Source organism: Notamacropus eugenii, chromosome 1 (assembly GCF_028372415.1).
Source record: "Notamacropus eugenii isolate mMacEug1 chromosome 1, mMacEug1.pri_v2, whole genome shotgun sequence".
In the NCBI taxonomy this organism is placed as follows: Eukaryota; Metazoa; Chordata; class Mammalia; order Diprotodontia; family Macropodidae; genus Notamacropus; species Notamacropus eugenii.
The window spans coordinates 226,741,382-226,757,187 of record NC_092872.1 but is presented as its reverse complement, the minus strand read 5'-3'; the positions used below and the strand labels follow the sequence as shown (position 1 = coordinate 226,757,187).

General features: G+C 37.2%; 1 protein-coding gene across 2 annotated transcripts in view; it reads left to right on the top strand.

Annotated features, from left to right (window-relative positions):
- The window catches only part of SH2D4B (SH2 domain containing 4B), a 253,263-nt gene extending 238,577 nt beyond the window's left edge, over nucleotides 1-14,686 (top strand). For both annotated transcript variants that reach the window (XM_072627975.1, XM_072627974.1), the window contains exons 8-9: nucleotides 4,429-4,649; nucleotides 14,371-14,686. In XM_072627975.1, coding sequence (XP_072484076.1) covers nucleotides 4,429-4,649; nucleotides 14,371-14,463 — 314 coding nt within the window. In that variant the 3' untranslated portion in view covers nucleotides 14,464-14,686. The remainder of the gene's footprint in view (nucleotides 1-4,428; nucleotides 4,650-14,370) is intronic.
- Nucleotides 14,687-15,806: the final 1,120 nt, after the last annotated feature.

Below are 15,806 nucleotides of genomic sequence, written 5' to 3'. Positions count from 1 at the left end.
AGATAGAAAAAGTCCTGTTACCTCTGTTTTACAAATTAGGAAACTGAGATTCAATCAGAGAGGTTCAATGACTTGCACAGCTAGTAAGTGTCAGGACTTGAACATAGGCCTTCCAACTGAAAAAAACAACTGTGCTATTTCCACTATCCCATGCTGCCTCCTGTTGTCCTGGGCTCTGTCTCTTTACTCCTTGGTAAATCACAGATGCCTCTTCAAAAAGTTATATTTCCTGCATAGTCTTGTATACAGGGACATCCTGATAGTGCTGACCTTGAGTACAACTTGGTGTGGGGAGACTGAAATGAATCCATGCAGTGTCTCCCTGACAGCCTGGTGATATGGTGGTTATTGTGAACTGGTCTCACTGCCTTCCAGAACTGAGCCTGTTTGAAAGGATTACAGTCCTGAAACTCCCAGTTTCCTCTTTCTTGAGCTCTTTTTGGAAATACTTTTAAGAGATTAGTAGTAATTGTCTAGGGGGTGAAGAGAACAGGCTTTGAAATTCTGTTTGTGGATAGTAATTCCAATTAATACCTGAACCACCAGCAATGAAAGGGCCCAGGATTCTAAACCTCTTAGCAGAGCCTTGGGGTGAGAGCAAAGTTTCCTGACTTGAGTTCAAACAATTTTCAAATGTTCATGCGGTGTTTCCACAGATGTTGTTTATTTCTCCTCAGCAGTCTCAGGAGTAAGCAATCTTTCTCTCTCTTTTAGCCGTCATGAGAATTACACAGTATTTTGAAAGGGTGGGAAAAAAAGTTTTCATTGCTTTAATTATCAACCACTAAAGATTTAGACATAGACAGAATAAAACAAACAAATAAACACAGGAAGAAAAGAGATTCTTAGAAGTTGTTAATGGCTTTGGGTTAACATAGGTGAAGAAACCAGCTGGCTGGTGATTTATTAGGGGATCATTAGGTAACTAGAGAAATGAAATGAAAGAGCTTGTTTCTAAGGACTATGTGTCATTTCTTAGAATCACAAATTTTTAGAGTTGAAAAGGACACTCCCCCCTACTTACTGAGTAAGTAAACCAAGATCTAGAACAGAAATTCTTAACTTGGGGTCTGTGACCATTTTAAAAAATGACAAACATATTTCAGTGTAATTAGTTTTCTGTGTAATCCTATGTATTTTATTTTATGTATTAAAAAAAATTGTTCTGAGAAGGGGTCCACAGAATTCATCAGACTTCCCTTCCTTGTCAAGAATCCTTGACCTAGAGATATAAAATGACTTATCTTATATCAGAGAAGATAGGACAAAAGCTCATCTTCTTAACCCTCCATTCAATCTTTCTTATCTAACCAGTGGGTCTGGAAGTGGGACACTAGCTGTCTTGTCCTGGAGGCTGGTGGAAGCCCACTCTTGCTACCTGGTCTGGTGATGATGCTAAAGACTGAGTCTCTGACCTTTTATTGGTTGCTTTTACTACTCATCTATGTGTGTGTTTGTCCTTTGTTGCTGAAGAAGACCATGCCATCAGAAATAATGACATAACTTGCACTTGACTTTGTTTTGAGTGAGCCTCACTTCTCCTCCAGAGCCATCTCAATCCAGTGACCAGATATTCATCAGGATGACTGGAGATGACCCAAGATGAGGCAGTTGGGGTTAAGTGACTTGTCCAAGGTCACACAGCTAGTAAGTGTCAAGTGGTCTGAGGTGAGATTTGAACTCAGGTCCTTCTGACTCCTACGCTGATGCTCTATCCACTGCACCACCTAGTGCCCCTACTATTCATCTGTACTATAACTGTGAATGAGATTGCCTAAGGGTGGTGTCTGGTCATTCCAGGGCCTTGTAAGAAGCAGGACTTAGTGTCTTATTAATAGAGAGGGTGAGCAGTAGTCACAGCAAGAGATGGACAAGAGCTTAGTGGGAAATCTGTCTTTGGCCATATTCAAGTGTCTTTCCTCAACCCCTGGACTAGTTAGGGGGCTACATGGTTGCCAGAACAAATAGTTTTGATTTGGGAACTTACTATGCTGCATGAAAATCTAATTATGTGGTTTTGTTAAAGCCAAAGAGCCTGGTCAAGGATTTGTAACTATGTGAGTCGAGCTCTTTTCTATCCCTCTTCTCTCAGACTGACTTGGCCTTATTGATCTTTCCTCAGGGCATTTTGGCATATACTTCCTCTGTGTGTTTGCTATCTTGTATAGAGGGAGAAAGCTTCTCTGTCAGTCAAAATCTTATCTAACTATCAAGACCAATTCAAATACTTCCTCTTCTATGAATCCTTTTCAGATTACCAAAAGGACATAATCTTCCTTCTCTGAATTCAATTCAATTTGTTCAATGTGTCAAAATATCCCTATCTCTATCTATCCATCCATCCATCCATCCATCCATCCATCCATCCATCCATCCATCCATCTATTTATCTATCTATCTATCTATCTATCTATCTATCTATCTATCTATCTATCTATCTATCTATCTATGTCTGTTTATCCATCTATCTACCTATCTGTCTGTGACTAGTGTCTATCTGTCTATCCATCCACCATGATCTGTATCTTTCATCCATCTATCATTATATCTATTACCTCCTTTGATAACTTTGATGTGAGAAAGGTAAGTAGACCTTCCATGTTTGTTTAGACCACAATCCATGAGAAGATGCTTATAATGGCCACATCCATCTTTACTATTAATCAGCTAGCAGAATCATGCCTCACTGGTATGTCACATGAATAGTTAGCAATCAGGAAAGGAGAAATAGGAAGAAATGGATGAAACAGTTAATGGAGAGAGAAAATAGAAGAGAGAAGGAAAGGAGAAGAATAAAACAGGGCAGTTGAGAAATAATATAGCGAATATGTAAGTATGTTTTTGAAAATGAATTAGAGCAGCCAAGTGAAAATTTGGAAGGATTTTTATAAGAATGTCGCTATAGTTATACCAGAGAGTTGAGAATTCTAATAAGATAATTGTTTGTTTGTTTGTTTTTTGTCTGAGGCATGAGATTGCTATAAGCTTGTCTTCAGGAAGGTTTAGTGTTAAAATCCCACCCTTTTGATTTCTATCTAAATATTGCCAGCAGATGGAGGAAAATGTATTTAACTTCCCATTTCCTACACCTTCCTGCCAGAAATACTCTTATCAACCACAATTTAGTGACCCTGACCTAGAAATTATTCTACTGCAACAAGAACCTCCCTCCATCCCTACTAGAACTCTTGTCTGGTGGACAGTCATCATGACATTAGAATACCCAGTGGAAACAATGAATGACAGGATTTCTTTCCAGCTACTCAGATTTCATTACTTGCCCTGGGGCATACCTTAAGGACACACTAGGGATAAGGGCATGCAAGAGAGAATATGTAAGAGCTGTCTTGCTATCAGGACTTTAGAGTTAGAAGGGACTTTAGAGGAGAGTCATGCTTCAGGTGAAGTTTGAACTAAATGACCTCTTGGGTCCCTTCCAGATCTGGGATTTTATGGTTGTATGTCATTTGGACCACCGTCCCATTCAATGTGGAGTCCCTTCTATAGCAACCCTAACAGGAAATAATTATATCATGTGTGGGTGACAGAGAAAACATGAATAAACATTTTTACTTTAGTTTCTAAGTAATGAACCCTGAAGAGTTAATATCCAAATACAAGATTACTCTGAAAAGGCCTTGCTGAGTTTTTACATTGTCGTTTAAGGAAGTAAAGGACAGAGCCAGGTTATCTATGGTGTAAACATTTTTTAATAGGAACTGCACTACTTTATATACATGTATGCATACATACATATATATCCACTGTTTATGTGTGTGTATGTATGTATATAAATATATGTAGAAAGAGAGAATATTGAAGTTCACTTTTACTTATTTATGAAGAAAATACTTATTAAGCATATTAATAGGATACAGTGAAAAAAGCCTTGTCTCCATAGTTAGAGGACTGTGGGTTCAAAATCTCACCTTTGGCACTTGACTTTGGGCAAATTGCTTAAACTAATCTCTCTGGGCCTCAGTTTCCTTATATGTAAAATGACTAGTTGGCATTTTTAGTTCCCTGAAGTCCCAAATCTATGATTTTAACAGGGTAAAGAAAATTGGTTGATGATTTTATTACTTAAGAAAACAGAATATTCAGGTACCTGCTTGTAAACTGATAATTGACCCAATTATTGACCCAACGAATTATTTGAATGTGTTCATTAAAACAATTCCTCTAAAGCTATCTTTAGAGAAAAGCGAAACTTTATTAGTCCAGGCCAAGTTATTGTGTATAATTAAAAGTAATAAAATAGCCTCTTTAGAAAATATCCTCTAATTCAGATAATACTTGTCCCACTTCATTTGTCCAAAGTAGTGAGGTTAAACATAGGCTCTCACTGGAGTTCTCTTTAGCAGCATGTACAATAGAGGTTCAGTACTTGTTGATTGCAGTTGTTTACTTCCTTGTCGTTTCTTGTAGGGATCATTAGTCGAGAGTATGCAGAAGATCTTCTGTCAAACATGACTGAGGGGGCCTTTCTGGTTCGAGTCAGTGAGAAAATCTGGGGCTACACCCTCTCCTACCGCCAGCAGCATGGCTTCAAGCACTTTCTTGTGGATGCATCAGGGGATTTTTATAGCTTCCTGGGAGTGGATCCTAACCGCCATGCAACTCTTACAGACCTTATTGATTTTCACAAGGTATCCATTCTGTGAGGCACAGAAGGGAAGGTTTGAGTGATGGGTGAAGTCAGGGGTGTTCATTTCAAAAGAATCATCAGGGTGAGTAGGACCAAGCCAAAGGTGTTGTGTATTGAGTGAAATTAAGAGATGTGATGATATAAGGACCTTCAGGACAACCCCTCACAGCACCCCAAACTCAGTTCTTAGTGTCACTTCTCTTGATAACTTCCCTTTCTACCCTCCCTTGAAGAATATTTCTCCTCCAAAGATCATCCCTCTTGGATTCACCTACATTTTCCTTTGTTTTATCTTAGGGAAGCACAAACAAAGAGAAAAGTGAAATAATAGATTGCCTATGGGTTTGATCTTTATAGGAAAAAATTCTCATCCTCAGGATAGTGGTCACAATACCTGAAAATTGTCCATAATAACTTTTATTTGGGAGGTTACCTAGGTATATCTATTTCACCACAGAAGCACCATTTAATAAAAGGATGACATAGGGTCCTAGTGGCACTCTTTTTATTTCTCAGGCATTATTATCCTCATCATCCAAGGAGTTGCTGTTACATGGGAGGGCACGTAACCTGTGCCCTTAGGTATCTTACATTTTTAGTACCGTCGCCACTTCCTACCCCAGTTACATTGGTGTAAGACAGGTACAAAATAAGGTATCATAAAGGCTTTCCCTAAACAAATTGAAGCTCAGCTTAGTTTTCATATAAATGGCCTCTTAGTTAACCAATTTTTCATCTTCAGGGTTTTCTGTTTCCTAACCTAAACTGATATTCTTCCAGAAGTACACATATACCGCCACATGTACTCTCGGTTAACAATGTGGGCTCATTTTAATAAACTTTCTTTCCTCAGTTAACTGGCCTATTATCTGTGTAATAAACTTGGGTTTAACAGGCTAATGTACCTGTCTGAGTTGCTTCACATTGCAATTTAAATATTCTAATGATGTCCTGTCTCCCAGAAGGTCAGTTCTGGACACTCGACATGTTCGTGCAAGTTGGCTACAAAATGCACTTTGTCAGAAACCCTGGAGCCTTTAAAAATCAGCTGTCTAAGCAAAACCAAGGCTATGGAAATGAAGAACAGTCTTTTCTTACTGCCCCACTGCAGTATTTTTTTCCATATGAAACTTCTTCAGGTTAGCTCCCTAAGGGAACTGAAACTGCAGAGAAGCCGGAGGGAGACAGGACCTAATCAACTAAATGTGGCTGGGGCCAGGACAGGGGAGCTAATACTGAAGCTTTTAACAGTGTCCCTGAATTCTGGCCTGGATTCAAGCCCTAGTGGCCCAACCTATAATTCCCCCACAGTTCCAATTACCAGTCTGACATAAAAATAAGGCTCCTTAGAGGCTGCTTAAGACTTCTCTTTCCCCAAATGTGTTCAGGTAGACTTCTATTATGCCTGGTTTAGTGGTAAAGAACATGTGATTAATTTATTCATTCAAAATATAAAAATACGTTTGTTGCTGCTGTTGTGGAGTCCTGTGGTTTCATGGAAGTAGGTCCTCTAAATGAGGCAACTCCCTCTATCAGGGCAAACAGGTAACTGCTCTGGGAGTTGCTGACAGGAACCTATGAATACAGAGAGATCAAATGATTTGCACAGGGTCACATAGCCTGGAAACAGCATATGGGGGACCTAAGGACAGGCTTGTCTGACTCTGAGGCCAGCTTTCTATCCATTATGCCTCTTACTATACAGTTAGTGCATGCATGCATGCATGAATACGTACATAAATGCACACATATCTGCATATGAATATAGTGCATACATATATATGTATATATATAGGTGTGTGTGTATACACATACTCACACACATTATACATATATCTGTGTATAAATATAGTGCGTACAGCTCTCTCTAGATCTGTATGTGCACATTATATAATACATGTGATATGTGTACATATAAGTATATATAAATATATATATGTACCACCTCTCACTATTCGCTTAGTACATGTATATATAATATAGAAGTATACATATCTACTATCTCCTATATATTTAGTATATATACACGTATATATATCTCATGTGCACACATACATACATATATGTGACTTCCTACTAATACACTTAGTGTATATGCATACAAGACATGTAATATATACATATGATATATAAATATATAGAGTGCCAGGAGATGGAGTCCGGAAAACCTGAGTTCAAATCCAACCTTGGACGATGGCTGTGTGATTCTGAGCAAATGACTTAACCCTGTTTATCTCAGTTTCCTCATCCGGAGCTGGAGAAGAAACTAGCAAATTATTCTAGTTTCTTTGCCAAGAAGAGCCCCCAAAATGTCAAGAGTTGGACATGAGTGAAAAACAACTAAACAAACACAAATATCTTATCCTCTGGCAGTACAGTAGATGGAACCATCGGCCTATGGTCAGGAGGATCGCCAGTTCAAATCTAGTCTCAGATACTTACTAGCTGTGTGATCCTGGGTAAGTCATTGAACTTCTGTTTAAAAGGGCAGCTAGTTGTTGCAGTTGATAGAGTGCCAGGCCTGGAGTGAGGAAAACTCATTTTCCTAAGTTTCAGTCTGAACTCATTTGCTGGCTATGTGATCCTGGGCAAATCACTTAACTTTCTTTACCTCAGTTTCTTCGTTTGTAAAAGGAGATAGAGAGGGAAATGTCAAACCACTGGCATCTTTGCCAAGAAAACCCCAAAATGGGGTCATGAAGAGTCAGATACAAATGAAAAGTAATTGAATATATATATGCATGTATGCATATGTATAAATGTATGTATATTCATATATATATACATATATACTCACATATGTATATTTTATATATACACTCATATATATACACACACTGACTCACTATATACTTGCTATATGTATGTATATCTGCATATACACATACATACATATGATACATGCAATACATACATGTAAGAGTGTATGTATGTATATATATATATATATACTCTCACTCTTCATTTAGTGTAGATATACATAATATACTATCTATAGTCTATATAGAGAGCATACATGGAATATATTATAGACACACATCTGGATCTATACATACATTATACATATGCCAAACTAAATATAAATAAAAGACAGCACTGCAAAGATGCCATAAGACAAAATATACTAAGTAAGAGATGACTAGGACAAGTAATGAGTTCAAGGGAAGGAAACAAGCATTTATAAAGGGCTCACTATGTGCTAAGCACTATGCTAAAAACTTTACAAATTTCATCTCCTTTGATTCTTAAAATGCCCCTGAGAGGTAAGTGCTATTATTACCCCCATTTTACAATCAAGGAAATTGAATCAAACAGAAGATAAATGACTTGCCCAGGGTCATACAGATAGTAAATTTATTTTTTTTTCAATTTAGTATTTTATTTTCTCCCAATTACATGTAAAAAAACCAATTTCAACATTTGATTTTAAAATTGAGTTCTTAATTCTCTAGCTCCCTCCCTACCCCACACCCAATTGAGAAGGCAAACAATTTGACATAGGTTATATGTGTATAGTCATGCAAAATATGTTTCCATATTAGTCGTGTTGTAAGAGAAAACATAGAACAAAATAAAAACCCAAGAAAAATAAAGGAAGTAAAAAAAAAAAAGGCATGTTTCTATAAGTATTCAGACTCCATCATGTCTGTGGATGAATAACATTTTTCATCATAAGTCCTTCAGAGTTGTCTTGGATCATTGTATTGCTGAGCATAGCAAAATCATCTGCAGTTGATCATCTTACAATATGAGGTTTACTTTGCACAATGTTCTCCTGGTTCTACTCATTTCTTTTTTCATCAGTCCATGTAAGTCTTTTCAGGTTTTTCTGAGACCACTAGTTCATCATTTCTTACAGCACAATAGCATTCTCTCACAATTATACATCACAAATCGTTCAGCCATTCCCCAACTAATAGGCATCCCCTCAATCTCCAATTCCTTGCTACCAAAAAAGAGCTACTATACATATTTGAGCATAGTTCCAAATTACTCTACATAATGGTTGAATCAGTTCACAACTCCACAAACAATGCAATCTCATTTTTCCCACACCCACTCCAATCTTGGTCACTTTCCTTTTCGGTCCTATTAGCCAATTTCTAATAGGTGTGAAATAGCAATTCAGAATTGTTTTACTTTGCATCTCTCCAATTAGTAGTGATTTAGAGCACCTTTTTATATGGCTAGGGATAGCTTTGATTACTTTCTCTGAAAACTGACTGTTCATTTATTTTGATGATTGACCATTTGGGAATGGCTCTTATTTTTATAAACTTGACTAATTTCTCTATATATTTGTGAGATGAAGCCTTTATCACAGAAACTTGCTTCAAAACTCTTTTCACAATTATGACTGCTAACTGTATTTCCTTCCATCCTATTTCCCCCTTTTATATTCTCTCTCTCTTTTCATCCTGTCTCTCCTCAAAAGTGTTTTACTTCTGACTACCCTCTCCCCCAATCTACCCTCCTTTCTATGAGCACCCTCCTCTTATCCCTTTTCCCTCCTACTTTCCTGTAGGGTAAAATAGATTTCTATAATTTACCCTATTCTACTTCTTTTTCCTTTTCTCTCAGTGAATTCCCCTTTCTGACCCCTTATTTTTATGTTTTCAGATATCATCGAATTATATTCAACTCATACCGGTGTCCTCTGTCTATATTTACTCCTTCTAACTGCCCTAATATTGAGAAAGTTCTTGTGAGTTAAAGTATCATCTTTATATGTAGAAATGCAAGCAGTTTAACCTTATTAAATCCTTTATGATTTCCTGTCCCCTTTTACCTTTTTATGCTTCTCTTGAGTCTTGTATTTGGAAGTCAGATTTTCTAGTTAGCTCTGATCTTTTCATTAAGAACACTTGAAAATCTTCTATTTCATTGAAGGTCCATTTTTTCCCCCTGAAGGTTTATACTCAGTTTTGCTGGGTAGATGATTCTTGGTTGTAATCCCAGCTCCTTTGCTCTCTGGAATATCATATTGCAAGCCCTCCAATCTTTTAATATAGAAACTGTTAAAGTTTTTGTTATCCTGATTGTGGTTCCACAATACTTCAGTTATTTCTTTCTGGCTGCTTGTATTATCTGCCTTTAAGCTGGGAGGTCTGGCATTTGGCTCTAGTATTCTTGGGAGTTTTCATTTTGGGAATCACTTTTAGAAGGTGATCAATAGATTCTTTCTGTTTCTATTTTACCCTTGAGTGTTAGCATATCAGGGCAGTTTTTGTTAAGAATTTCTTTTTTTAAAAAAATCATTTATTTTCAGTTTTCAACATTCACTTCCACAAAATTTTGAACGTCAAATTTTCTCCCATCTCCCCCATTCCCCCACACCAGGACAGTATGTATTCTGATTACCCTTTCCTCCAATTTGCTGTCCCTTCTATCACACCCCTCCTCCCCCACATCTCCTTTCTTTCTATTTTCCTCTAGGTAAAGATAGATATCCATACCCCATTGCCTATATATCTCATTTCCCAGTTGCATGTAAAAAATTATTTTTAACATCCATTTTCAAAACTTTGAGTTCCACATTCTCTCCTTCCCCCCTCCCCATCCATCCTCATTGAGAAGGAAAGGAATTAAATATAGCTTATACATATGTAGTCATGCAAAACACTTCCATAACAGTCATGTTGTGAAAGATTAACTGTATTTCCCTCTATCCTGTCCTTCCCTCCACTTATTCTATTCTTTCCTTTGACCTATCTCTCTACCAAAGTGCATGCTTCCAATTACCTCTTCCCCCAATCTGCCATCCCTTCTATTATCCCCTCTCTGTTATCTCCTTCCCACCTGCTTTCTTGTAGGGTAAGATAAACTTCCACACCCAATTGAGTATGTATTTTATTCCCCCCTGAAGCCAAATCTGATGAAAGGAAGGCTCACTTATTCCCTCTCATCTTCCACTGCTTCCCCTCCATTGTAAAAGCTCTTTCTTGCCTCTTTTATATGAGATGATTTACTACATTCAACCTCTCACTTTCTCTTTCTCCTAGTACATTCCATTCAACATAATTTTCTTTTGTAGATATCATCCCTTCATATTCAGCTCACCCTGTGCTTTCTCTCTCCCTCTCTCTCTCTCTCTCCATTTATATATACACACATACACCACACATACATATATGTGTATATATGTGTGTATATGTATGCACACATACACACATATATATATATATATATATATATATATACACACATACACACACATACATATATTCCCTCCATATATCTTAATACTGAGAAAGGTCTCATGAGTTACAAATATCATCTTCCTATGTAGGAATGTAACAATTCAACTTTAACAAGTACTTTATGGTTTTTATTTTCTGTTTACCTTTTCATGCTTCTTTTGATTCTCATATCTGAGAGTCAAATTTTCTATTTAGATCTGGTCTGTTCAACAAGAATGCTTGGAAGTCCTCCATTTCATCAACGTTCCATTTTTTTTTACCTTTAAATATTATACTCAGTTTTGCTGGGTAGATGATCCTTGGTTTTAATTCTATCTCCTTTGACCTCTGGAATATTATTTTCCAAGTCCTTCAATTCTTTGGTATGGAAGCTAAGTCCTGTGTTATCCTGACTGTGCTTTCACAGTACTTGAATTGATTCTTTCTGGTTGCTTGTAATATTTTCTCCTTGACCTGGGAACTCTGGAATTTGACTACAATACTTCTAGGATTTTCCTTTGGGGATCTCTTTTAAGAGGTGATTGGTGGATACTTTCCATTTCTATTTTACCCTCTGGTTCTAGAATATCAGGGCAGTTATCCTTGACAATTTCTTGAAAGATGTTTTCTCAGTTCTTTTTTTGATTGTAGTTTTCAGGTAGTCCAATAATTTTAAAATTATTTCTCCTGGATCCATTTTACATGTCAGTTGTTTTTCCACTGAGATACTTCACATTGTCTTCTATTTTTTTCATTCTTTTGGTTTTGTTTTATAATTTCTTGATTTTTCATATAGTCATTAGCTTCCATTTTCTCCATTCTAATTTTTAAGGAATTATTTTCTTCAGTGAGTTTTTGGACCTCTTTTCCCATTTGGCACATTCTGCTTTTTAAGGCATTCTTCTCCTCATTGGCCTTTACAACCTCTTTTGCCATTTGGGTTAGTCTAATTTCAAAGGTGTTAATTTCTTCAGCATTTTTTAGTATTTCCTTTAGCAGTTGTTGACTCACTTTTCATGATTTTCTTGCATCACTCTTATGTCTCTTCCCAATTTTTCCTCTGCATCTCTTACTTGATTTTCAAAATCCTTTTCTGCTTTTCTATGGGCTGAGACTGCTTCCTATTTTTCTTGGAGGCTTTGAATGCAGGAACTTTGACTTTGTTGTCTTTTTCTAGTTGTATGTTTTGATCTTCCTTGTCACCAGTGATGTAAGAAAATATCTCTTCACTGAGAAAGTAAGAATCTATAGTCTGTTTCTTTTACCCCCTTTTGCTCATTTTCCCAGTCAATTACTTGACTTTTGAGTTCCTTGTTAAGTGGAGTGCTCCAGAAGCAATTTCCACTTCATCAGTGGCTGCCACCACCCTGGGACTGAGGCTGGAACTAGGGCTGGGATCAGACCACTCTCCACTCTCAGCCAGGTGCGAGACCCTTATCATTGACCTTTGAAACTCTCTTTGGTGTTTGTGGGTTGAGAAGTCTGGAAATCACAGCAACCACCAGAGATTCAGTCCCTAATGTCATCTCCAGCTCTGTCCATGCCAGCATGGCCCACACCAAACTGCATTCTGCTCCAACCTCAGGGTGATAGACTCTGTTGACCTTTCAGATTGTCTTGGGCTGGAAATTTGTTTCAGTCTTTCCTTTTGTGGCTTCTGCTTGTCTAGAACTTGTTTAGTCATTTTTTTACAGGTTTTTTTCAGGGGTTTGTGGGGAGAGCTCTAGCAAGTCCCCGTTTCTACTCTGCCATCTTGGTTCTGCCCCTGAGAATTTCCTGAAAGATGATTTCTAGGCTCTTGTTTTTGATTGTGGCTTTCAAGAAGTCCAAGAATTTTAAAAATTATCTCTGCTGGATCTTTTTTCAAGGTCAGTTGTTTTTCCAATGAGATATTTTATATTATGTTCTTTTTTTTCATTCTTTTGGTTTTGTTTATTGTGTCTTGATTTCTTATAAAGTCATTAGCTTCCATGTATTTGATTCTAATCTTTAATGAATTATTTTCTTCAGTGAGCTTTCATACCCTCTTTTTCATTTGGCTAATTTTATTTTTAAGGACTTCTTCCCTTCAGTGAATTTTTGTGCCTTTTTTTCCCATTTGGTCAGTTCTGCATTTTAAAGATTGTTTTTTTCTTCAGTGAACTTTTGTAAATCTTTTTCCATTTGGCCTACTCTGTTTTTTGAGTCATTCTTATCCTTATTGGATTTTTGTACCTGTTTTGTCATTTGACCCATTCTGTTCTTTATGGTGTTATTTTTTTCAGTATTTTTTGTGTCTCCTTTGCCAAGCTGTTAACTCATTTTCATGATTTTCTTGCATTACTCTAATTTCTCTTACCAATTTTTCCTCTACTTTTTCTTACTTGATTTTTAAAATTCTTTTAAAGCTCTTCTAAAGTTATAAGACCAATTCATTTTTTTCTTGGAGAATTTGGATATAGGAGCTTTGACTTTGCTGTCTTCCTTTGAGTGTGTGTTTTGATCTTCCTTGTCACCATGGTAACTTTATATGGTCAGAATTTTTTTCCTGTCATTTGCTCATTTCTCCCCCCCCCCCCAGCCTATTTCTTGACTTTTAACTAAAGTGGGACTCTGTTTCCCAAGTGGAAGGGGCACTATCCCAAGCTTCAGGGGTTTGGTACAGTTATTTTCAGAGATAATTCTAAGAACCTGTACGTTTTCAGTTTTTCCAAGGTGGCATGATCCAGGGAGAGGGGTCTTTACTACTCTTCTGTACTATGTTCTGGTCTTTGAGTAATCATAAGCACTCTTTTCTGACCTGGAACTATGATGAGGGTCCCAACTCCACTGTGACCACAAACTCTAGTATGCTAGTGCTCTTCCTCACCCAGTCCTCACATGTAGGACTGGGACCCAGATTTGAGTATGGGTAAAGCAACAGAGTTCTGTCTCAGTACTAGCAAAGAGACCTCTATAATGTCTCTCTCTCTCTCTCTCTCTCTCTCTCTCTCTCTCTCTCTCTCTCTCTCTCTCTCTCTCTCTCTCTCTCTCTCTCTCTCTCCTCAGTGTGGTAATCAGGGTTAAATGACTTGCCCAGGGTCACATACCTAGTAAGCATCTGAGGTCAGATTTGAACTCAGGTCATTCTGCCTCGAAAGCTACTTCTCTATTCAGCACATCATCTAACTGCCCCAACCCTGTAATCTCCTTCTGACCAGTTTCTTGACCCCCTTACCATCTGTGGTCTGAGAGCTCCATAACAGAATTAGAGACATTAAAATGTCTCCTTGGATAAATCCAAGGAAAAGTTGAATGATGACCTTACCCCAATTCCTGGCACATAGTATGCACTTAATAAACAATTTTTCATTCTTTTATTCATCTGTGATGTAGGGGTTATTTCTGTTCTGGCTGGGAGTTTAATCTTATTGTCCTCAAAAGTCTTTTCCAATTCTTAGATTCTTTGAAGTCATGAACCCCTCATGTCCGTCTCTCAGAGAATAGTACACTCAAGTCACCATAGGTTAATCAGACATTCTCTCCTATTTATATATGTGAACCTCACTTTTTCCTTTCTTTCAGGAAGAAATCATCACAGTATCAGGTGGAGAGTTACTGCAGAAACCCTGTGGACAGAGGGACAACCCACCAGATTACCACATGCTATTTGATTGATGTTCTTCTATGGATCAGGTCTCCATTAGATTTCCCCAATTACCTTGTACACAGTACCTTCCCACCATCCCCTACTTTGTACCAACAGCTGTGGGGATGGGCATCTGAAGGAAAAGGGTTAATAAGCTTGTTCTGAAAGTTTTCAAAACCCAAGGGCAGCCAGCAATTTCTCCAATGTGATTTACCACCTTTTTGACATTAAGTAAAGTCACCAGTATCACGTAATTGGTACTCAATTATTATTATTTTAAATTTGAACTGAATTTGTTGAAAATAAAAATATCTCCAGTGTGTATTCATGAGGGTGGTGGTTTCATAACCAAATGAAAGATAGTGAAGGAGTGTTGGGACAGATAGAGTGATGGACATTAATTCAGGAAGATCTGGGTTCAAATCCTGCCTCTGATATTGATTTTATGACTCTGGATAATTTTTCAGACTTCTATGGGCCTCCGTTTCCTCATCTCTAAAATGAGGGCTTGGACTACATAATTCATAAAGTTTGTTTCAACTCTAAATCCATGCTTCTATAATTCTGAATCCTAATGGTCAGTCTGTTCACTAAATGAGTTATCTGCCACTATTTATCCTTTCTTTTTTGTATGTCCTTCTATGAATGCAAATGTATGTCATTTAAGCTCATACAATGGAGCAAATTCTTGTTTTGAATTATTTGAATAATAATAATATAATAAACTCCTTGAGGGTGGGAAGTATTTTGCTTTTGTCTTTGTCCCTTTGTCCTTAGTTCATGGAACAGTCCCTGACACATGATTATATATATATATACATATATATATATATATGTGTGTGTGTATATGTACACACATATGCATATATATACACATATGTGTGTATATACATCTATATCTATATATATTTACGTATATAGATATATCTTTACGTGTGTGTGTGTGTTTGTGTGTGTGTGTATGTGTGTGTTGTGTGTGTGTGTATGAAATAAATGCTTGTTTGTTGAGACAACAGTTGGATCTCTCCCTACATGTATATTTGGGGATATTCTCTAATAGTTCACCAGACATAATATGTTAAGAGAGCTATAATCTCTCTATTTTCCAGAATATTGCCTTTGTTTCTTTATTAACATTATCACAAGTGCTTCCATAACTTTCCTGGACTTGATCCAACTTTCTGTATAGCCAAAGGGAATTATTCATTAGCACAGTGGGGAGTAGGGAGAAAATCACATGCCTTACTCTTATACTTTGATGAATGGATCTGTTGCACTGTATTTACTGATGCACACTGAAGCCCCTCCACACCTTCTCACCCTATGCAATTCTTAAACATGTGTTTGCATTTATATCCTGAAGAAAATCTGC